Here is a 25065-nt window from a genome sequence, read left to right as displayed (position 1 = left end):
ATTCATTTTGGGGTTAACACTTCATGTATGTTGGTTTACATTCTGGATTCTGGAGGAGGATTATTGAGCAACCCTCACTGAAAATCATAAAAATCTGTCATTATTAAACTCATGGCAGGATTTCGTTTTATGCTTAACTTGTTTGGATGTGATCATACTCCAGAACCCAAAGGTCAGATACAAGACTAACATATTCAGTGTAACCACCATGAAACTACATAAAAGTAAACATGGAGTAACCTTTAGAGACAAAGTAAACAGAAATGATGTATGATGGATGTGTGATCATTTGGTGCAATTATATCTGCTTGAACAAGTCAGAAACCATCTTGGATGAAACTTGTGAGGAACAAATTCTTTAGTGACACAACAGATGCTTCTAATATGACACGCTCAAAATGTCCATTCACAAGTCCACCACAATGTTTTTTCTTTTCTCTCTTAAAATGTGGGATTTCCTGCTCATTCACCTGACCTACAACTTCAAACTAGCAAGGGAGGGGCTTTAATTTGATTTTGGCCAGGCTAAAATAAGATAAGATGCCGCTTCAAGATAAGATAAGATATATTTTAATGTCCCTGGAGGGAAATTTTTTTCTGTCTTGCAATTCCACAGAAGATAAAATCATACATACTGCATAGTAAAATGAAAAAAACAGCCTCAAGTATTTACGAGTCTTCAAAGGTGCAGTTCAGGGAGAGATGAATGACTGGCATTTAAAATTGTTCACCCAACGGCTAAATGCTATTAATCAGGTATATGTTTCAGTAGCTGCAAGTATGGGTCTTGATCTACATACTTCAGGGCCTCCAGGAGTTTGAGATAAAAAAATGATAATAGTTTCACATAAACCAAAGCTGCATGCATATGTAGATACCTATAAATATTTTGGACATACAACAGGGTAGTTAATGGGTAATAGAATACAATATGAGGGAATGTTTTGGTGATTCATTCAAAGTCAAAACAGCAGCCATTTTAAAAGCTGAAGGTTTTTGTGATACAAGGACTATTTTTTAATATAAAAGATAAAAGATAAAATACATTTGACACCATTTAACACTGACTAGTTCATCAAAATGCTAAAGTTGTAATGAAAATAGTAGTGAAAGTGCACAAGCCCCCACATATTTTTTCTATGAATCATTTCTTCAGATACAGCCACAGGTGTTTCATAGCCTCCGTGCACCTGAAACTTTTTTTTGTATGACACATTTTCAAAAAGGGTTGTGTGTGACTCATCCTTTGCAGTGCTATAAATTTTCCCCTCAAGTAATTGTGGTTTGTTATATTCCTCATAGGTCACACAGATGTCTCAGAAATCACCTGTTTTAAGAGGATAAGTCTGGTAATATTGTCAACAAATCCCATGAAAAAACCAAAACCAACATGGGCCCTGTTGTTTATTTTGAGTGGATCACACATACGCCATCTGGTTGCAGAAAATACTCAAGTAGTGTATTAATCCACAACAGAAAACAGTCTCTTACAAATTCACTAATTACAGCAGCTTCAGTAATGTTTGCTAAAAACTACAGTGCCCAGCCCAGCTGTTTTAGGAAAATCCTAAGCCTTCAAATATACGTATATTCTTAATTTAAATATATATTTGACTGTTTTTCAAGATGTCCGTCTTCAGTAGGAGCAAATGAGTGAAAAAAGTATTGAGAGATGGACTAACATATTGTTGGTTTTATTCTTTTTATGCAATTTGTTGTCAGTAAGAAAAATATAGAATATCGCCAGCTTTTTCTAACCATGTCCAAGTCAAGTTTCAAGTGCATAAGATTCATAATTTAATATTCAAGATATGAGGTAGGCCTGTCTGTAGCTATATTAGAGCTCGTCCTCCTAAGAAAAACGACACAATAGATGGTAATGTCAGTTGCCAAAAATGACCTATAGTTATGTTTGACATCTATACACAGAGGCAGGTTGGGTGGCTTGTTAGATCCTAATTTGCAAAATGGGGACTTAGTGCTGCAGGAGATGCTGTTCGCTTCCCATTTCCAACCGTGAGTGTTATGTCTCCAACCACAAATTTGGACAGTTTTTTAAAAAACTGTAATGACAATTGTGGTTTTTATGGTTGTCATGACAACAAAGGTTAACTTTAAAGAAGTAGTATAGTAGTAACCATACCTTAACATCATGCAATATTATTTTTAACAGTGGTGTGTAATGGTTTTGAAAAGTACAAACAAATGATGTTGTCCTGCCAATTACTGCTGATAGAAGCGCTCTGAACAAATTCACTATGCCCAACATGCAAAAGATTTTAGGGGAATCTACAAAAATATTACATTTTTCCCATGTTATCTTACTCGACTGTACTTTTATACTTGTTTAAAGATTTTTTTATTAATGAAAAACTGTTGTATGTCCCAAAGTTTCCTTTATGATGTTCTTATATATTTATATTTCATTTTTTGTCCTGAAAAGACTGAACTGTAATGGCAATGAATCAAAAAAATATGGCAACTGCACTTCAAGTCCCCAAAGCCAGAAAAAAAAAACTGTGACATCTGTGACCGTGGTGTCCTCAATTGTTGCTACGTCTCAATTAATCATTTCAGTGATTGAAGTCTGACTGAAGACCAAGTCTCAAGTCTACAGCTGTTCTTTTCTGTGTAAATAAATCAAATCTGTTGTTTGTGTTAATTAAATGGTTTGTGAGGACGGTCTCCTGTTTTCACATGATGATAACATACCTGTATATCTTAGCTAGCATGGAGGGAGGAGAAAGATTGCATACAATTTTCAGTATAGAGTTGCCACAAGGCATGTCAGATGACAGCTCTGACCTTTATTCTACGTATCATTAGCAGTAGGATAATAAATCAGGGAAATACATGTGGTGTTATTCATTTTCTAATACTTGAACAGTCATTGGCAAGAGCTCCAGTAAGAACAAGGACATCTCCTCAGCTCCTTTCCTCTTTACAAAGATCTTACCCCCCCATTCTTTAAATCTGTAGATTTTATTTAGTTGTATTTAACAGAACATTTAACATGCACTCATCAAACAAACATAACTGATCATATGAGATATAACTGTTGAGATTAGAAAAATAAAATGAATGTAATTTATTAAAAATAAACATAATTATTGCATTCACACATTTCTTGTTTTTAAAGGGGACCTATTATGCTTTTCCTTATTTTCAGTTTTATATATATAATGTCACAATGTTGGATGTTCACATGGCTGAAGTGTCAAATAATGAGGAAAATGTATGCAGAAGTAATCCCCGTGACCAAAAAGTACCGGCTTCAGACTGCTCTAAATGCTCAGTTTCCATTGTTTTTTCCACTTTCAGCACTAGCTGACATCACCTCATGACGGATTTCTTTATATGGGCATCTGCTCCATGCACAGAATGCAAGCTCACTGCTCCGCTCCGCTAACATTACAAAGCCATTACACAGTAGGGCAAAGTAAAATAAGTTGTTTTCCTGTTGGTGGTGTGCTGGTTGTCTGCAGCTCTTCATCAAATGTCATCATCACTGTGGCTGTTTGTGCTTGTACTATTCCTCCCTGCATTACTTCTAACTGTTCCGATCAACAAATAGCTCCAAATATCTCCATATGTTGTTGTGTCGACCAGTTTTTAGTGCTGCTAATGAAGCGCTGCTAATTCAGTGAGGAACATGTTTCAGTCCTTCACAATAAAAGTCTTCTGTTATTTAGTCATTTAAAAAGCTTTTAATTTGAAGCAGTAAAGCAGAAAATGTTGGGTTTGCGTCAGCAGTAACTTAACATGACTTGGCTGCATAAAGGGCCAGTATAAGATAAATAAGGAGTTTTTTGAACTGTGAATCATGCCAATCTACTCAAGTGGAGTCTCAGAATAAAAATATAGAGCTGGCAATGAGCATAATAGGTCCCCTTTAACATGTGTAATTGTGGTGCCATATTCAAATATTTTAGCTACTTTAGCTGAATTATGCTAACACGTAATCAAGTAAGTCATGAAACTTACCGTAATATTGCAACAATAGTCCAAATCAGTGTGAATCCCGGAGCAGTACGTGAGCCAACTGTCAATCACAGCTGTCAATCAATACCCACACAGCTTCACCAATTTTCAAGTTTATTCCTATGGTTCTAATGTGGGTAGTAGCTATAAATGAATGACATTAAACATTCCTCTCTCTTCCGTGTAATAAAATCTCTTCATCCACCTGCAAAATATCGAAGATACAAACTACTTTTCCTTATTTTTCAGTGGTACCTTCAAGGACTGTCAAAGAGGGGTCTCCCAAAACACTCCACTCGCCAAGTTGTTTTCTCGCTAGCAATAGAGAAAAGCAAATGCTAAAATGTCAGTATATTCGAGGGAAAAGTAGTTTCATGATATAATATTGGATCAGAAATGCAACACTACTGTTATGATATCATGCTGTGGAATCAAACACAACGGAGTGTGGAGGAGGAAGCATAGACTGTAAAAAAATATGGACGTACTCTCTTTGACCTCACCCATTGATTTGTTGACTGCCCCCCGTGCTGCAGTTACCACTGGCACCACTGTTGCCTTTACTCCCAACATTACATCCCAACTTTGGCACTAAAAAGACTGTAACATTGAAAGATATCTACTTGATTGGACTCATTTGGATGACTAAAGCTTCATATTATCTTCAGATAAACTTTTAAATGGAATTTAGCACAGAAGGACTGTGGATTTTGTCCCCCATTATTTACATTGTAAGTGCATTATGAAGGAATCTTCTAATGGTCAGTATGAACCGGAGGAATGATTACAGCAAGAAAAACCTGTTTCAATGTTCATTTGGGCTCCTGACTGTTGTTTTAAGACAGATTTGAAAAATTGTGAACCCGTCCTTTAAAGCACTTTACAAATATACATATAGTGTCTTGTTTGTACCAACACTGATATAATACATCTATGCCTAAAGCTTCACGGGGAGTCACAAGACCCTCTTGATTTTAAGGTGTGGAAGAAAACTTTTCTTAAATATATGTTGCAGAATTTAATTAATTTCTGTGAAGAAAACAACAGAAAGTAATTGTTATTTTTTAAAAAAAAAAAAAAACTATATTAGGTATGTATGACAGTTAATAATGATGATGATAATGATGATGATGATGATGATAAAATATAAAGATCATCTGTAATGTATTGCAATATTCAAATATTTCAGCCAAACTGCGAGTTTTACACAACCTTACTGCAGGTGTTAAGTTCACTCATTGTAAAGTTATGAAATGTTCTGCACTGTTATTGTTATACATTCAATATAATATGAAACATTGATAAATATGTCAGTTCATCAGGGGTCTTCAGTTTACTCATTGGTAAATCTGTAGGGGCCTCAGTCCATGGAGATGTGGCCACCCTCCCTCTTAATAACTCTGGTCCACACCACACCGGAGGTGTTTTTAATGCACTTCCGGGTTGGCTGTCATGGCTGCACCCTGATCGCTGTAGTTGAGGATATCCCGACACATTTCTATCAAGAGACAAACAAAACAAACCAACCAACAAACAAAGGCGTTTGTCAGAGCAGACTACAGCCATGGCGTTCAAAGATCTGGCGAAGTGGAACACAAGAGTGTCTGCAGTCTACGCTGTCGGCATCTGGACCATGATCGGCTCATATGCGTACTACAGTTACACAGGTCGTTATGAGGACAAGTCAGGTGAGTGACAACACACACACACACACACACACACACACACACACACACACACACACACACACACACGTTTATTCTGTTTATTATTATTACTCTATAATAGACAGCTGTTTTAGTGACATTGTGTATCCTGCTGTCTCATGTATTTGTTAGCAGTTATTATATATTCCAGTTCATGTTAAATTAGCATTAGTAAACTAGCCTTCAGCTGAATCTGTTACCCCACATCACTGCTCCCATCATCCATCACTGTTATCAATAAACACTGATAGTGTTGTGTGCTTAGAGGCACTTGTATTTCCGTTTGCTGCTACTTTATACTTCCACTTTACTTCACACTGTCAGCGGGAATAAAGTATCTTTTACACCACTATATTTTGTGACAGTTACTTTGTTTTGAGAGATTAAGATAAACAATAATGCATTGTATTAAAGTACATCAAATTACTGAACAATATCCCTCTTCTGTGGCTCTTCCATAGGTTTCTAACATTTTTTCCCTGTTAAAGTTTTTTTTTTTTAAGGAGAGTTTTTCATTATTCCAATCAAGGGTCTAAGGACAGAGGATGTTGTGTTGCTGTACAGACTGTAAAGCCCTCTGGCGTAAATTTGTAAATTATGATATATAATATATATATTATATTTGTGAAATCCTCAGTTAGCCCCACCAGCTACAACATAGAAATGTTGCTTACATGTTAAGGTATCAGTAGTAGTAATCCAATAATATGTTAGCTTATAATATAACACTAACAAGTGTATGAGTACTTATTTTGGCTACCATAATATAATAGACAATATTGTAATTTTATAAAAGTACCTTTTTGGGTGCAGGACTTTTAATGGAGTGTTTTGGTTGAAGTCTGTATCCCTATTGATTTGTGTTTTTCCTTGTCTTAACCTGAACCTGAACGTAACCTTAACCTAACCCCAACTACAGAAGGTAGTTCTGAAGCTTTGAAGACACACTCTTCAAAGTTGAAACAGACTCAAAAAAAAAAGTAGTTTTGACTACACTATATTATTTTGAGAAAGAAGCAACAGATCCAATTCCAAATTGAGTATCTGAAGATTTGTGGAGGTTAAACTTGTCAAATGAAATGATAAGTTAATCAGAGGTAGATGATGACCATAGATTTAAGGGTTTGCTGTGTTTTTTATACTCAATGGAAAAAGTCAATACAAAACAACAAATCCCTCTTTAATAAAAACTAATCCTGTCACATTCATTTAGACTTTGCTCTATTCTCTTAACCCAGTGTACGTAGGTATGATAACAGTAGTATCTGATGCAAAATCACTCTTTTCTTTCCCTCTCCAACTCAGAGAAAAAAGAGGAAGTGGTGCAAGAGCCGGACGATCCAAATCAAGTCGTCCACCAGACTGCTCACACCAAAACTGTCATCATTTACAAGAAAGACTTTGTCCCGTACACTACAAGGATCCAGAATTTCATCAAATCCTTCAGCAGTGGACCTGAAACTGGAGGCAGTGAAAAATAGCTGCATCAGTGCAAAAGGAGGATGGACACTGTGGACTTGTATAGAGCAAATGTTTATGATGCACTATGAATTTTTGCGTGCGTGTGAGGACGTTGTCATGACTTGTAAAGGAAATTCCAGTGTGGTATCCACCTGTGCGGTTCTGAGGGGGCCGTCACTTGTGTTTGGATGCTAATGGACTGTCACAGGCCAATTTTTATTATAAATAAACTGTAAACAATATCCAAAAGTATCCCCGTCATCCACAGTATTGTTGACTGTATGAAGTTGCCAAATCCACACAAAATGCTGAAATAAACCCATTTGAACATACTGTATTTATGGTCAGATTCTATTTACATTTATGGCCATAGCATACATTTAAAGGGCCTGTACGTTGAATTTATCTCTTCATTATGTTGAAAGCATTATTAAGAAAATTACATTACATTACATTACATTTCACACAAGGTAGGATGTAATACAGGGTTGTTGAAATATATTTTTTGTTTTACTAGTAAGCCAGTGCAAGCAGTATTCATCTATGAAACCCAAACGTAGCGGCGTTATATTGTAATATCGTTGTATTTTATAGCATAAATTCACAATTTCTTTCAATCACTGTATGGGTATCTCCTATGCCTGCTTATGAAGGGAAAGTGAACACTGTTATTCCCTACACACATTATTTTCATTTTGAGGGGTTGCTATGAAGTAATAAGAAGTAAGTGAAGGAAGTATTTCTATCCTTTACTTAAGTAAATTCTGAATGCAGTACTTGTAATGAAATATTTTTACAGAGTTGTATCTTTACTTTTAAAAGTTTGCATGTAGTAGCCTATCAGAAAAATATAATCAAATTGCTAAAGTTAAAGTGCTCACTGTGTGGGAAAAATTGCCTGCATGAAATTGTATAATTATATATTATTGAAATGCTATCAGAATATTATATTGTTGCATTAACAATTTTAATTCATTCTATAACAATACACCATGTTATATGCTCATTGTAGTTTTCTTAAAGCTTAGTAACCAGTACAGCTGTAAATGTAGTAGAGAAAAAAGCAAGTATAAAATTAAAAACCCAATTAAAATACAAGTACCTCAGAACAGTACTTACTTACTACTTAAGTGTACTTAGTTATTTTTAGCACCACTGTAAAATATTGTTGTCCTAGCAAACCTCCGGAAGAAGCAGAGGATGTGTGTTGTGACATTCAGCCGCCAGAGGGCGACAACATCCCGTCCACATTGTGGGTAGTGTCGGAAGTTGGTTTTACTCTACATGCGTGGTTCTGACCAACACAACTACAACAATGAGGGCTATCATTCAGAGGGTGAACAGGGCGTCTGTGACAGGTAAGCGGCTATTTTAAACAGGGCGAAGCTTCCATGCTTAGACACCTTTGATAGTGTCGCTTAACCGCTTGTAGCTTTCTTATCTTACTGACGTGTGCCATGCATGTTAGCTAACCTAGCTAGGTTAGGTTAGCATTAGAGTCCAGGCACAACACTGCTAGCAGGACGTTCAAGCTCGGGGGATGAAACCAGTAAATATTATATCACTGCAGTCAGAATGAATGTGTCCTTTGGAAGTCGGTGGTACTGACAGCTGAATGACAGTCCTATCTGCTGGCTGCTCTCTACACACAGTGATGTCATTCAGTCTGTCACCTGTCAGCATTGGCTGCTTGTCACTGAATGACAGCAGCAGCAGTGTTTCACTCACTCAACATTTTCCTGTTTTCCTGCAGTGGGAGAAGAGCAGATCAGTTCAATAGGACGAGGACTGTGTGTGCTGCTGGGTATATCTATGGAGGACACCCAGAGGGATGCTGACTACATGTGAGTGTGTGTAGGAGGGACCTTCAGCATCAGAAACACCACTCTGACTGGATTTGAACAATTGTGTCAGAAAAATGAGCTTGTGTTATGGATGCTTAACTGAAAAATAGTATACCAACAATTTTCCAAAACATAATGCGTTTCTACTTTCAAACCATCATGTACCGTAAGAGGATTTGTATGTTTTATCCTAATAACATAAACCATCCAGGACCATAGCTACCATGAGGACACTGTGGTCATTCAGTCTACAATTAGAAACTTGCGTATGGTGGTTATTCTTTGAGCTGATTCTAGTATTTTTAGACTCAAAGGGTTTAAATATAACTACTCGTCAGACAGCAAAGTGAAAAGGCCTCAGCATTTCCCTGCTGAGTGTTATTTCTAGCAGTCTGGAGAGGGCTTTGAAAAAGTATTTAGACCTTTTGTATTAGGAAATACAATTTACAAAAACTGTAAGTGAACAGTTAAATGAATAGATCAACTACAGGCAATCTACATAATTAAAAAAAACCTAATATTTGCATTTTTATCATCTTTAATTTTTATCTTTTATATTTCTTTGTCTAGTCAAATTTTTACTCTTATTCAAATTATTATTCTCTATTGCGTGCCAGCCTTTTTAGCACAGCCTCACGAGTACGCCACCCTGCATTAGTCTGAACATATTGTGTGAGCATGTAACAAATAAAACCTTCAAATCTTGAATCTGAAATAATGCATACCACACAATTCAAGCAACTGAAATCAATAGATTGCTTGGACTAGTTGGAAAAATACACCAAAACATGATAAGACTTTATTGCATGCATTTGAAAATCACCAGCATAAGTGTAAATTACACATCATTTGTAGGGATAAAATGCAAAACTCCAGTGTGGTCCTTTCAAATAAGGCTAATAAGCTCTCTGCCAGTATTGACCAGATTGATCAGTGATTGTCATGAGCCTGGTACAGACAGAAGGCTGATTCCTTGAAGTTCAGGCTCACAGATCTGAGTTCTCTCTGCTTTTACCCCCGTGTTTTTAGAGTACGCAAGATCCTGAACCTGAGGCTGTTCGAAGACGAGAACGGACGAGCATGGAGCAAAAGTGTCATGGACCGGGAATTTGAGGTGCTGTGTGTGAGCCAGTTCACCCTGCAGTGCATACTGAAGGGCAACAAGCCAGACTTTCACGCAGCCATGCCTGCAGAGTTGGCCCAGCCTTTCTATAACAGCATCCTGGAGAACATGAGGAGTGCCTACAAGCCCGAGCTCATTAAAGGTGGGTGAACTGATGATACAGCCGTCTTCACTGTGTGATTTGTAGTCCTATAGTGATATGTTTTTACTGCTGTTGCACCTTAGGCCGTATTTAGACCAAATCAGGCGGTGCGGCGAAAACACCAGTCCTCCCATTCATTTGAATGGGGATAGTGCGTTTCGGCTGCGGCTGTTTTGGCCGCTGCGGCACCGCACTGGACCGCGGCCGGAAAGTTGAACCAGAGTCAACTTTTGGAAAAACGCAACCTGATGTCACTGCGGCTGAAGGCTACGGTGGCCAATCACAGCTGGAGATCAGACTGATCAGAGTAGTAAACTCTGCCATGAGGGAGTACAAAGACGTTACAAGGATGAGGGGAGTGCATTTATCTTCATATGATAACGTTAAAAATAAAGTTAGACTTTGCTGTCAGCTTCTCAACTCATTTTAAAAAAGCTGTGGTCGAGCTGGCTAGAGAGTGAATGAAGAGAGGGGGTGCTGGTAACAAGAAAGCCGGTGAATCAGATCAATAAAATGTTATTTTGTGATTGTTTCACAGGGTTACGTTCTAGAGCACAAATAAACATGCCCACAACCCCCCACCACACCTCCGCTCGACCCTGCGGCTGAACGTCGCACTGCCTGATTTGGTCTGAATACAGCCTTAGAGTCAGTGTCAATAAAACGCTTAATTCATGTAGCTTTTTGTCAGAATTTCCTTTTTGCAGTTATTACTAAAAAAAAATCTAATGTCAGACAGGTCAGATACACTAGCTGACAGTTATTTTTTGTTCTTGAGAAGATGACAGATTTTGTGAAATAAGAGAAGAAAAATAATCAGAATATGTGGAAGTCAAACTGAGGCCAGTTTGAATAGAATCCCAGTAGGCCACAGGACAAGATGATGGGTAGTTCACAGCTACTTGTTTCCAAGCTAATTAAAAAGAAAAGTGTTGAGGCTCACTGTTATCGCCACTTACTTATAAGTTTGGATCAGTGGGCCTGTCCCCCTGCTATTTAATTGCCTGTACTCCCATCTCAGTGTAAGGTTATGGCAGTTTTGCGGGTGGGAGTTGTGGATTATCAGTGCTGTGACGCCGTGGCGGTGACGGTGGCAGTGAATTGGGTCAGCCCACCGGGGAGCAGGTGCGGAGAACACCTTGTCCCAGCAAGGGAGGCATAAGGCTTCTTAATTAGTCCCCCCCTCCAGAGAGGAAAATGATGATGCAGCGCTTTTCCACCACGGCCCACAGCTTCATTGTGCAGATGGTGTCATTAATCTCACAGACCCAGTGGAAGAAAGGAGAACATTTAAGTTGAAACTTCCTGTCCTCCTACAGCCCCTTCATCTTTTGTCCCCAATGTCTCAAGACTCTACATTATCCTACATCCTCATAAACATCTAATGCCAATGCCGAAGAAATTCTGTGTTTACTGGTTTTTAATATTAAAATGTGGTGTCATTTAGATGGGTCAATCTAATTTCTTTGGGTTTTGATTTGAGTGCTAATTCTTTATGTTTTGTAAAGCGTCTTTTTGTTTTGTCTTGTGTTTCTAGATGGGGAGTTTGGAGCCTACATGCAGGTCCAGATTCAAAACGACGGACCTGTTACCATTGAACTGTCATCACCTACAGGTCCCACAGACCCCAAACAGGTACTGGAGAGTATCAAGCTATACTTCAAAGCTAGTGTGTGAAATTCTGTACTTTCTTACAAACATGAGAAATTAGCTGCAGCTCTCTGCCTGATTATTATTGCTGTATGAATTGTCATTCTGATCCAGCTTTTCAAGGAGTCATTTTATTACTGATTTTTAGCCACTAGATGGTGATATTTGCTCTTCTGTTGTGTTAAAAAAATATTGTGCTTTCTGCCATCCCTGACCTCAATTGTGTAATGTCTATTTAGGTGTAAATGATACTGTGAGTTACAAGGTGGACAAATGGTGGATTTACCATTATTGAAATTTCATAGTTTAATAAGACTTTCTTTTCATTTGATTATCAAAGAGTTATCCCCAAGATGTGTACAGAGCAGGATGTTTCACAGATGAAAAATAAGTCTAAAATACTACTTTATTAGGAACACCTGTGCAATCAATGCTATCCAATATAACAGTAACATACATTTTAGTTTTACGAAGCTTATACATTTTCAGTCTTTGTTGACATCGTCAGAAAGGTGATAATTCTACCTTATGTTTATTATTGAGGTCGCAGTGGGTGGTGGTGGTGAACTGGAGTGCATTATATTGAAAAGTGTTCCTACTATTTTGCCCTCCTCATGTATGTTAATGGAGTGGACAAACTATTAGGAACACTTTTCAATATAATGCACCCCAGTACACCACCACCACCTACTGTTTTCACAGAAAAACCTCTCATACACCTGCTGTACATTACCTGCCCAGCTTCAAACAGCAAACAGACACAGTTAGCAACTAGCTGCTTAACAGCCAGATATTTTTCTCAGAAGTTGATAGAGACCAAAACAGAACTAAAAGAAGAGTGAATACTTGACTTTGTCAGATGGACAGAAACACAACTCCAAAGTACTGTTGCTCCTTATCTGTTGGATATGTAAATAGGCAATAACAGTATTTACTAAAATGTTTTCCATACCAACATTATAAGGTCATGATTTCTTAATGTTGTCTTGAACAGCTTGTTCTGCTGCCCCCAAGTGACCAAAAAGCAATTAATGCAGCTTTAAAAGAATTTCAAGACCACTCCTTACATTTCCTGGAAATACTAACTTAACTGCGTTAGATTTGAAATGATAAATTAAGTTAACAGGGGAGGTTGTTGGGTGGAACATGCTTATTTATGTATCTCTTCAACTGTACATACAGTGCTCAGTACTGTCAAACTACTTCTTAGCAAGTGCACACACACACACGCACACCCCTTGTATATTTAACCCTTAGATCATAAACTACTACATGCTAAATATTGTGATGATACAATGACTTTCTTAAGTTGTACGTGGAAACTTAGATAAAAAATAACTTGAAAAACCCAGACATCAACAATCACATCCTTGCCAGGATTGACATCCGCCATTGTCACCTCTTCTATGGCCTTGTGGAGCGCAACTGATTCACAGTGTTCTCACTCAGACACCCCCATGGCGAAGCTGAAAGCACCCAGATTTGGCTTTGTCAAGTGTTTGTCTATATGTGTGTGCGTGACAGGGTGTTGTGTGTGGGCTTCAGATGATTGGCAGCACAAGCCCACATGCACAGGCTTTGGGAAGCTCGCTGTTGCCACTTGATGCTCACCCTCTGCAGTACCTGTCCCTGTGGGAGCCAGTCAGACCTCTACCAGCATGGTTTTTTTGCTCTCTGCTCCCTTCATAATGCTGTATGTCACAGAAAACCAGGGTCAAACCAGGACGCCTCCTTCCTAATGGATTTCTCCATACTAAAGCTGTACTATAAGGTCAGAAAGGGTTAATATCTCAATTGCGGTACATGCTGAGTGGCAGCTTTGACTACGAGACAGGTTTTTATGTTCTTGGTTCTTTTGGGGTAAAGAATATCTGTGTGTGTTGCTGAAATGAATAATCAATTAACAGATTAGGTGATTTGATGTCATTGTGGGCTTTAGGAAGTTATGATAGACAGGGTTGGAAATCAAATGTTTTGTATGTTGGAGTTGGCATTGACTGTCTGTTCAGATTTGTACGTAGACTTCGACATTTCCTTATTTAAGCAAAATTTTGAGAATTTTCGACTATTTACATTGAAGTAACGTTCTTGTACGGCAGTTTTAGAAGTTTTGCTTCCTTTGTTAAATGTAAAGGTTTATATTATATTACCCAACAGTAATGATGGGTATCTTTATCTATTTTTTTCCATTTTATAAAATCAAACCATTAATTAATGAATTTAAAAAAATATTGATAGATTTATTCAGTGGTTCCCAAAATTTTTCCAGTCATTATGTCCTTTGGAAGCCAAAATACTGCTTTTTAATCAACGAGTAACTGCATTAGTTTAATTAGTTTCTGTTGTGCAAATGAAAAACATTAACCAAACTGCCAGGTTTTAGACTCAAGACAGAAGGCTCTCCTGCTATACTCACAGTGAACTCAAGAGCAAGACTGGCGTCTTCATACAGTTTGAACTCAACTGTTTTTCATTGTTTTTCCTTTTCTTCCTTATCATACTTTATATTTTGTTTGCTTTCTGCATGAATCCATTGCTAACCTGAATCTTGATAGCTTTAGGGCTAGATAAACAGGAGAACCACAGGTGGAAATAACATTAATGATGGCCTTTTTCCAGAAATGAATGCAATGCAAAACAGGAATGAATAATGTTATTAGTTTCACCTGTTTGACAAGTCAAAACATCAGTTGTAAAAAAGATCTATTAAAATTAAAGCAGCTATAATCAACATTTTATCTAATAACAGTGTATCAAATGACAGTATGTAATGTGAGACGTGTCGCTTGTAGTAATGAAGTTACAGAGAATCATCAGCAACTCTGCAGCTCCACTCGGCTTTACGGAGCTTTATAGCGAGTTTCAGCTCATTGTTTAGCTGTCTGGCTACAACTTAACTGTTTTGGTTCACTCTCAGCACTCTCATAGCATCATTTTCAGCTGAAAAACTCTAAAAACCCACTATGCACTAGCTGCTCAGCACCAAACAGCAAACAGACACAGTTAGCGACTAGCTGGTGAACATAGTGGAGCATTTAGCAGATAAAGAGACAGATATTGTTCTCAGGAGTTTGTAGAGAGCAAAAACAGAGGTAGAAGAGAGTGAATATAGGATTTATATTCATCAGGTTGCCAGAAACATGTCTCCAAATGGATGATAATTTGGAGTAACTGCTGTTCGCTAACAAGTTCTCCATATCAACTTAAAAGGTGCTGATATGTCAGTGTTGTGTTCACAACTTGTTTCTGCTGCCCCCTAGTGGCCAAAATCTGTCATTGCAGGTGTAAGCTTCACGCAATATTTTTTCCCTTGGTCGTGTGTGCTTGGCTTGCTACGGCTCTGCCTCCCCCCTGCTCCTTCATGTGGGACCTTCTGGATTAATCAGTGATGAAAATCTGCATTCTCTGTTTGTTTAGTTTGGTGATTTGGTTATATTTTTGCAAGTATCTGATATGTTTGTTGATTCATTAGAAATACCAAACCAAAATAATGTGATTAGTTGCAGCCCTACATATGTTTTTGAATAAACCATCATAAATACCTGAATTTTAGTAACACTGAACAACAGTATAAAAGCCATAAGCTAAGTAATAGAGATATTAAACCATGCAAACGAAATATAAATACTTGTGACCCTCTGATACACCTCTCTCACCCTCTTATTCCACACATTTGAAAGAAGTTACTCTATCCGTCTTCCTGAATCAATTCTGGCCACTTCTGTGGAAGCCGGCCAACGTCCTTATGCTTTGGCTATGGGCCGGCTTTGGCTGCTCTCCCCTTGGTGGGCTTGGCTCTCTGGCCCAAAGGGAGGGATATTAAGCAGTCCTCAGAATTTTAATCTTGTCTGTTTGGGATGTTTTGCTGTGGGGGCTGAGGAGCCAAAGCCAAGGCTGAACATGAGGGATAAAAGGCCAGCCAATAGGCTAAGCTTGGCACGGGGGGAAATGAAGCAATGGCCAACAGACACTGTTCCTTTCTTTCCATGAATCAGGGATTTAGTCCACCACAGGGTCAAGCGGCCAGCAAACAATGGTGTTATCCAGAGCAATGAAAATCATCCCGTTTGGATGTTCTTTTTGGGATGCTGAACGGCTGGGGTCGATAGCACAGGGGCGCTGAGTTTTTTTCTGTTTGTTCACCTGACTGTTTGTGCATTTTGTTTTGTTGTTTTGGGCTCTGGGCTGAAACCCAGTATATGTAATGTTTGATCATGTTAGGTCAGGTTTTTATCTGGTTGTAGTTTGCTGTTTTGGGTTTGAATGTGGTCTTAACATCAGAGTTTGAAGTGATGATTGCTTTATGGCAAAGAAAGAAACTGTCAAGTATGATGTTGAAGGTATGTGACTCCCCCGGGCTTTTATGTGCCAGATTTTATATCAACAACATCAACAAGACAGTAGGCCTAGTTTGATACTACAGCATGTTAATGGGTTCAAATGGGAATAACACAGATTTTTTTTTTATATCTTTGACTCACTCTTTGAATAATGTAATGTGTTATGCAATGCTTTGGATTTTTAACATGACATTTAGTTCATAAATATTTCCCCGGCAGTCATAAAAGTTTTAACATCTGGTGTTTACAGGCCTTTTTCAGATGACGGGTAGCATACTTACTTCATCTTTACTGTTGTGGTGTTTTATGGACTGTGAAGAATACAATGAGAAAGAAGGAGGGGGAGTGGGTTCGATAGGAGTAGTGACTAGTCGTGCTGAGTGGCACTGTGATGGCAGTGCAGGCCATCACAACAATAGACTCATTGAAGTGGTCATATGACATCTCGGAATAGCTCCAAATGAGAATGGAATAGAAGTGGTCGTGTCAGATGTAGAGTGCTTGTCTTTGACGTTGAAGCGTTCTTGCTTCTTCATTTAATTAATTGTACTAATTTGCATGCATGTTGGGAGCTGTGAGTGAATACTGAACATACTGCAAAGGTCATGATCTGCAAGTCATGATGCAGCATGGTCATGGTTTTGCGCCTCAGCCCACTGAGCCACCAGAGACCTAAACTGTTAACGTTTCAGCTGTAGCTCAGTCATGGATGATGTTTCTTGTAATATATATTGAACAGATTAACTTGAAGAAAAAGCAAAGACTCACACTGAAAATGTGAATGTCGCACACATTATTTTTTATAGTTAAAGCCCCTGAAAACTGGATTTCAAATCTTAAACATTTTTCAAAGCATTAAATATTCATGATTAAACAAGCAACAATTTAAGTTTACGTTCGTAAAAAATATACATAGATATTATTTATTAAGAGTCTAACACTCAAAAACTCAACTAATCTGATTCACCAGGACTGTGTGTGTGTGGTTTGCATGGACGTTTGTGACATCACCTTTTTCCAACTGAACCCTGCCCACCTCAAACCAGTGAGGAGAGCACAGAGAAAAACACAAATACAGAAACCCCTCAAGGACAATTTCCAAAACCCTTCTAACTTTGGCAGGAAATGTTGTGCTCATCTAGCACAACATCGCTCATAGTAAGTGGCTGTTGAACTAGATTTTCAGGGCCTTTAAGAGAATACTCCACTGATTTTAGCGTTGTGCTCCCATAAAATTGTTAGACTCACAATGGACAGTTTAAAAAATATGTCAAATTGGACGCAGCAGAACTAAGGATGTCTTCATTTTTATTCCAAGCATTCTTTTCGCTTTTCAAAATCTGGCGCTTTCATTACCCACGGTGCAACTCGACTCAATTCACTTGACTGGGTGTGTTGTGCTAGTGGCAGCTAAATTAGCCTTGAGCTCCTAGCCTGAAGCAGAGATGAGGAGCGGAGCTACAGACGTATAGTAGCCTCACTTCTTTCTAACTCCACACCCCCAGTTTTTTTTTCAATTTCAAACTTGTAGTTTTCAGCCCCAACTGAAGCTGACAAGTGACATCACTTGAGGTAATTTATCAGATTTCATGCAGCTCCCCTGTGGAGCCTCAAAAGGCTTTATACTACTTTTTTCACATATGTAGTAGTACTCCCCAACACCTGTAAACAGACTTTGATGTGTAATATCGTTGGAGCTCCCCTTTAGATACCTGTTATGTATATGATGAGTAGGAAATGGACATCAAACCTTTCTCTTCACAGTTCTCTTTTTCTATTTCAGTGCAACCAATATAAATTATGTTAAAGCCAAAAACATGAATGGCTATGAAAGTATTTCTGAGATATATTGGTGCTTCCAAAGGGGTCTTAGGTAACAGGGATCGTTTTGGCAACATCAGTGTCGAATATCATTTTTTTGGTGGCACTCACAATCAAAGAGCAGGGGCTTCTTTCTAGGCCCACCATTTTTCAGAGATGACACATAAAACTCACAGCTGGATGCATCATGTTCAGGCATGCTCTCAGGAAAAAAAAAAAGGACTCGCTGAAGTAGAAGAGGCATGTTGAATGTAAACTGGGGCACTTTCTGAAGGGCAATTTTAAGGCAGAAACCAATCTTTTCTATGTATTATTCACAACATGTGTCCTTTAGATAACTGTTTTTGTCATTTCCTTTGACATGGTTATACATGTTAAGGGCCCATAAAAGAAACCGTAGATGAAGAATTTATTCATGAGCCAAATCTTCCTTTTTCTTGTGTTTCCTCAGCTGTCAAAGCAGGAGAAGCAGCAGCAGAGGAAGGAGAAGACGCGCTCCAAGGGCCCCTCGGAGTCGGGCAGGGAGAAAGGCACCCTACGTTCCCGACAGGACCCCAACGCTAGCAGTGGGGCAGAGGGTGATGTGTCTTCAGAAAGGGAGCCCTAGGTCAGTGGGGTGAGGGAACCTTGGAGACGGACACACAAAAACAGAAACGCATGCAATCACTTACAGTCATACACATAGCAGGTGTCTGCAGGGCCATAAAACATCAGACATCTTTAATTTTGTAGACCTGAGGCTTGTCTTAACAAGTGTAATTTGAGGTCGTGAATCATTCACTGTGTTTTAAAAGTTAATCATCCCTTAAGCTAAACTTTTTGAGCAACTTTAAATGTAGTTTTATTGAGACTCATGATATCTAAGGATATCTAGAGTCAATACAAAATACCAGCTATGTTTTTCTTTTTTTCCATCATTTCTGTGTTACTAACCTAAAGTGAACATCATGTTTCTTTAGCCCCTTTCAGACCTGCACTCTGTTATGTAAATGTATTGTTGGCCATCTACAATGTTACTCTCATGTTTGAATAAGCAGCTGTGTCACTTCTCTGTATGACAACAGCGGTCTTAATAGGTTGGAACAGCTAATATTACTGTAACATTTACAGCGCAGACCCATTCTGAATTGAATATGGTAACAATAATAGAAAGGCTTCAGCATGCACAAGGTCAGTGTTCAAAAAGAGTTATTAAATGTGCATATTATTCCCACTTTGTAAGAATGATGTAAAAAATGTGTACACTACTTCTTATACAAAATATATGCATCATAAATCTACATTAATGATTTTTTAAAATATCTAAATGTCTGGCCCTTTAGCTGCTATATGCTCCACTAAGTTCTCCAGCTAGTTGTTGTTGCTTGCTGCTTGGCAGGTAGTGTACAGTAGGTTTATCAGTGTTTTTTTGTTGGGAACAGCTGCTGAAAACAAGGTTGATGAGAGCAGCTGTAAAACCATAACAATAAGCTGAGCGTATGCTCCATAGAGCTGAGGTTAACTGCAAAGTATGGTTATAATTTTCTGTGGGTTCGACACTATGACCAACATCTTTCACATTACGCATAGTCATTTTTTCCATTGTTGATATGAAAATATTGATTAGTGCAGCTTTAATAAAACACAGAATAGTGCGAGTGAGCCAATTACACCATAATTGTCAAGGAGTTTCTTTCTCACGTCAAACCTGGTCTCATTCACTTTTCAAAGCGCGGGGCAAAACAAACAAAAACAATCTCGGAAAAACCACATTATCAACAGACCATCAATCTCCCTAAATTTTCAATTTTCATCCATGCCTACATGCGCACAGTATGACTACAGTATCTAGGAAACTGTTGCATACAGCATGTGAGCAAATAGGAATTAAATGAGAGTCCTAACCTAATGTCTTGTCATTTTTAAGTCTTGACAAGCGCATCAGCCATTATAAAGGAGGCATCAGAATTCTCTAATAAATGATGACATTAATGAGGAAAATGATTCCCTGCGATAAGAGAGGTTATTAATTAAGGCTTCATCTACAAAATAATTTTTAAGATGCATCTTGCAGCCTGTAATAGAAGTGAAAAGACTCCTTTTCCCTTCATATCATCATTTTTTTCAGCTCCCTGCTGTTTTTTTAGCAGTGCCGCTGCTCCCTGTTGCGCCCCAAGTGCCAAATATTGCACAGGACTTACAGTTTTATCCGTAATGATCCTGTCATGTCTGAATAAAGCCATTACAAAACATTTATGTAATGGCGACCCATGCTTGAAAGCCCAAAAACCTTACATTTTCTGTTCTTTTTCTTGTAATTGGAAGTAGCTACATTCAATTTAAAAGATTGTACGTTTGTATTAGCCAGCATTTTTGGGTTCCTAAAACCAATGCCAGATGTTATAACAAGGTATTTAAGTTCAATTTGACTCTTAAATTTGCAGAAATGCTGAGAGACATGAAACAGAAAATATACAGCTGTGCTTCTTTGCAGGAAATTGCACAGTTGTTTTTTTCTTTTTCCTTTGCACTGTCAACAAATATCGCTGCCCCAAAAATATGTTCCTGTTCCTCCCATTTATTATATTAGTGTATTTGTGTCATGTACAATATGGCAGCTTTAAATGTGTGGTGAGAGGGGGGAAAAAAGCAGTTACAGTCCCCTCTACCTATCGTTTACATTCACCTCAGCGTCTCTGTTTTCCACGTCTCCCTCTCCCGTCTGTGCCTGCTCTCTTTGTTATTGTTGACATAGCGGTGAAACTCGGCAACGCTCATGAGAGACAGACCTGTTTGTTTCTTATTCTGTGGTTCATATTGCAGGGCTGAGAAGTGGGGGAGGAGGGGGTTGGGGTTGCTCTTATTTGCCCTCAGTATTTGTTTACGAGTGCAAAAACAGACGAGTTCTGGGAGAATAGAGACGGGGAGGCATTGAGTCAGCTCCCTCCATGTCCCCTCTGCTCTCCCTGCTGAGGCTGCTGCTGCTGCTGCTGCTGGCTCCTGTGGCACAGCTCCTCTCCCCGTGTGAACTCTCTGGCAAGCGTGCACATAAACGGATATGCCGTCAAACTGGCAGTGCAGCCGGACTTTTAACAGCAGCCGTACTTACCGCTCCTCAGTTTATTTGTACAGTTAGTTATATGAACATGTCTGACACCAGGACAAAATATTCACCAGTGAGGTGTGGAGCGTTATTTGTATCTAGTGATACATCTGTTCTATAACCCTCTATAAACACACACACACCTCTGTCCCATGCGGGACTTTGAAAGCCTGTACTCCTATCCCAGACTCTTCTACAGCAGGGGGTCTTGCACTGTAATCCTCAAGTGCATGTTGGGTAAATATGTGCCCGAAGACATGGAGGCTTCAGCACCTTTTTACATAAGGCCTTTTTGTTTGACAGCAAGAGCAAGTGAGATGGGAGAAAGAGGAGTAAATGAGAAAGAAGAAGCAGGAAAAAAAATTGGTCTGATAAGTGGAGAGAGTTATTTGGTTTTTCATTTCTGGGTGTGCGAGCAGGGGAGTGCACACACAGCACTTTTGGAAATGTGCGCTGTGGTGGGAGGAGAGGGAAATTTTGGATGTAAGAGAGATGTCAGACAAGGGGCTTGCTTGCTTGGCTCTGTCGCTGCATATTTTAAAGAGGGAATTGGTGTTCCCGAGGTTTGCTTTGCATGACTTAAACATGAGCAGTGTGCGCTTTCCTACGAATGAGTAGTTTGTGACAGTCCTCCGTTATCTTCTCTCATCTTCCTTCCTTCCCGTCTGCAATGTTCTAATTCTGATATAAACAGCTTACAAGAAGGTTTCTGTTGCTCATCAGGCTTCTACAGTTTCAAACCCACATCAACAATTTCTGTTCTAATTGTTTTCAAATCACATATCACAGACCTGTCAGAGATGTATTCAGAGAGTAGATGTAACCTCTATTTTTAATTTATATCTGCTTTCACAATGTTGCACCCTATTTATTTTTAATAACAGCTACAGGGACACACTCCATGTAGAATTTCTTGTATGCTCAAATCTTCCAATAAAACTGGAAGCTGAGTTCAGCTTTCAGCTTCCCTTTTGATCACTTCTCTTTTGCTGAATTCATATCTATTCACCTAAGAGATCTCTGGATAAGAAGTGGACTAATCAGGATTAAAAGTGGACTAAGCGATAGTGACGGAAAACTAAAAACAAGGCTGCTATGTATGTTTTCCATTGCATTTTGCTAATAAAAATAGAAGGGAGAGATAAAAAAGGTTTGAGAAGATATTTTTTTTGTTGGAGCTTAACGAATCTGGGCCTGGATCCAACATGAACAGGCTATCAGAACCCTTGCCTAGTTGCTAGTAGTGGTGAACCCACAGAGAATTATCCCGACTCATCAGTTCCCCTCACCTCCACAGAGCGTTTTAGCATCTTTCAGCTCCCACAGCATGGCCCACAACTCCACTCTAATCAACCTGATTTTCAGCTACAGCAAGCAGCTGTTTACGGTGGATAAAAATATTCACAACAGAGAAACAAAGTTAGTGACTAGCTGGTGAACATAGTGGAGCATTTAGCAGCTGAAGGGCCAGATATTTTCCTCAGGAGTAGATGGAGACCAAACAGATATATATATATATATATATATATATATATATATATATAAAAATATAAAATGCTGAAGTTGCTTTGTGTCTTCTTGATGTGTGAACAAGCCACTTTTTGCTGACATGTTAGCCGTAACAACTTTACAAGGTGATAAAATGTTGGTGTCATCTTTTCAGCTAGTTCAGCTTATGCCCTGAAGTGGCCAAAAAACGAATTAATGCAGTTTTAATGCGAGACTGTATAACTTTCAAAAGAAGCCATAACACATTACTCCTCTTACAAATGAAAAGTTCACCTTTGTTTCATTGTGCTCAGGGGTGTTGTTGCTGCAGCCTTACCTGGTCTGGTATGACATTTAGCATACAAGGCTAATGTTAATATAAGCAAACTGCTGTGTTGCTGTGTAACCAACATTACTGAGTCATTTTGCTGACTATTTGGTATGTCACAGAAATAATGAAGGAAAATTCATTGTGCCATTATCCTGTAATTGCCACTTGTGGACACAGTAGCTGCTGTTTAGCAACAGTTACATACTCACTATTTAAACTGTTTAATACTTAATCTATGCCAGTATTGATTAATGATAGGCTAACACTGATGAAAGGACACAGAGACCAAAATATTGTGTTGTGTTTTCTCTCATGCAGATGTTATATCGGGGACATGATGGTGAGCTCTGTTTCCTCAGGAAGGCCTTAATCTTCAGTGACTCTTAACACCTGATTGTGGACTGTCCTTCCTGTTTGGAAATCAGCAGGATTCTCATGGCCTGTCACAGATCATCGTCCCCTTTGCTGGTGTCCTTGGCCTCTCTCCTCCAGAATCAGATAGGACCGGCTAGGTGTAAACAAAGTAGCAAAGAAAATGTATATCTGCAAAGCAGTGCCCAGTTTTCTTAGATTTACGAAGGGACATTGAGCAAGGGCGCACAGGAGGCATGGGACCCAACAGCAACACTGTATTGTGTGGCCCAGTCGCTTTCTGTGCTCTCTTACTTTGTCTTTTTCCCACTGCCTGTATACTCAGGTTTCTACCTCCTTCTGTCTGTCTCTCTCTTTCAGATTCTTCCTGCCTGTCCCACTCTCAGTCCACTGTTTCCACTTAATCTCTGCTAAGAGACATGACACTGACCCTGAAGTATAACTCAGCTTCAAGTTCTTGGCTTGTAGTACAGGCACATGAACATAGTTACATGTGTGAAGTCTATTTTGAAAGGTTAAAGATTACCTGGATGAAAAGACTGGGGGATATTTACTAAACTTGTCACAATTATCATCAGGGGAGCAAAATTCACAGCCGTTTTTCAATTTTACAATGTATTTACTAAGACTAAAGATGTAAATGAGCCCATCTGAGTTGAGGTGCAACAAAGTAAGTATCTGATACTGGACTGCTTTGACATGCAAAAAGTGTTTCTGCAGCTGAACATGGAATACTAAATATGAGTTAAATAGCCTGATGTCAGTTCAACAAAAAGGTCAGTGATTGAGTTATGAAAATCCATGCGGATCTTTACAAGGAAAAATATTGGGGTTATTTTAGGATTCAGATTAGTGCCAAAAAAAGCGTTGCAATTCCTTAGTAAAATATCCCCTTGTGTGTTTTAAAGTCTAACTGAAATTAAATTGCTTTTTTTCCTGCTACAGCATACTGATCCACTCTGTAAATGTAGCACATAGACAGCTTACCTACAAACGTCAACATTAGTGGGTTTAGATCCTTACTCTTCAATACCACTGCAACGAAACACTATCTGTCCTTTGCTTGTAAGCTACAATTAGCAATGCAGGTTTGTTTACATTGTCTCTGGATACCCCTGCCTGTTCAGCTGCCAATCAAAAACACACCGGCATGCCTGCTTAGAGGCTAACAGAGCATTTCATATGTATTTGTAAAGACTTGTTATTCACCAATTATAAAAAAAAGAAAAAAAAAGAAAAAGATATTGCCAATTAATTTAAAAACACTCCAGCATGATTTTGAAAGCTAAAATAGGAAAATATGACAATGTGATTTCAGTTGGACTTTAAATCCTAAGGGTTACCTGTGTGTCTCTCCAACCTTGAATCATTTTATTGCCCCACCAGACCCACTCAGAGAAAATAACAGTTCTGCCTGCAGGGAGGGATAGTGCTATACCGCTCGCTTCAGCTGTAGTCGATTTTGTGTCTAGGATCGAGTAGTCTCTTCTTAGTGACTATGAGTCAGTTTGTCTCAATTACCTGTACTTTACCTCTGTGGAGAGGGGCTAGCTGTGCTTCAATATCAGTGAACACTGACACCAGTGTGGTTTGGCCGACTGCGGCCCCACAAAGATATACCTACTATTTATAAATGTTTTGATTATTACAATGTCTGCTGCCACTTAACAGATCTGAATGTACAATTTGTTGTCATTTTATAAAGATGTAAATAGAAAAAGTGA

The 25065-nt window shown here is 38.7% G+C and overlaps 2 protein-coding genes across 3 annotated transcripts; both read left to right on the top strand.

The window, feature by feature from the left end:
- Nucleotides 1-5379: 5379 nt before the first annotated feature.
- Nucleotides 5380-7485, top strand: LOC122979245 (small integral membrane protein 26-like). Its single transcript, XM_044346554.1, has 2 exons — nucleotides 5380-5669; nucleotides 6993-7485. The coding sequence occupies exons 1-2, from the start codon at nucleotides 5546-5548 to the stop codon at nucleotides 7166-7168; spliced, it is 300 nt and encodes a 99-aa protein (XP_044202489.1). The 5' UTR covers nucleotides 5380-5545; the 3' UTR covers nucleotides 7169-7485.
- An 890-nt stretch (nucleotides 7486-8375) lies between these two features.
- Nucleotides 8376-25065, top strand: dtd1 (D-aminoacyl-tRNA deacylase 1). Of its 2 annotated transcripts, none has more exons than XM_044346552.1 (6): nucleotides 8376-8506; nucleotides 8902-8992; nucleotides 10022-10257; nucleotides 11795-11892; nucleotides 18520-18684; nucleotides 23288-25065. In XM_044346552.1, exons 1-5 carry the CDS (start codon nucleotides 8464-8466, stop codon nucleotides 18673-18675), a joined length of 624 nt encoding a protein of 207 aa, XP_044202487.1. In that variant the 5' UTR covers nucleotides 8376-8463; the 3' UTR covers nucleotides 18676-18684; nucleotides 23288-25065. The 2 variants fall into 2 exon arrangements, with proteins under 2 accessions (XP_044202487.1, XP_044202486.1); XM_044346551.1 differs by having other exon boundaries at nucleotides 8378-8506; nucleotides 18520-18675.

This window comes from Thunnus albacares, chromosome 3, assembly GCF_914725855.1.
Source record: "Thunnus albacares chromosome 3, fThuAlb1.1, whole genome shotgun sequence".
NCBI classification, from domain to species: Eukaryota; Metazoa; Chordata; class Actinopteri; order Scombriformes; family Scombridae; genus Thunnus; species Thunnus albacares.
Note: the sequence above shows the minus strand (reverse complement) of the source record. Positions and strands in the feature narration are given on the sequence as shown.

Bases quoted from the DNA above. Each gene is read 5' to 3' on its own strand.
- dtd1 (XM_044346552.1), top strand. From the start codon at position 8,464: ATGAGGGCTATCATTCAGAGGGTGAACAGGGCGTCTGTGACAG. The intron at 8,993-10,021 runs GTGAGTGTGTGT...CCGTGTTTTTAG, and splicing joins CAGAGGGATGCTGACTACAT to AGTACGCAAGATCCTGAACC. The intron at 10,258-11,794 runs GTGGGTGAACTG...TTGTGTTTCTAG, and splicing joins CAAGCCCGAGCTCATTAAAG to ATGGGGAGTTTGGAGCCTAC.
- LOC122979245 (XM_044346554.1), top strand. From the start codon at position 5,546: ATGGCGTTCAAAGATCTGGCGAAGTGGAACACAAGAGTGTCTGCAGTC. The intron at 5,670-6,992 runs GTGAGTGACAAC...TCTCCAACTCAG, and splicing joins TCGTTATGAGGACAAGTCAG to AGAAAAAAGAGGAAGTGGTG.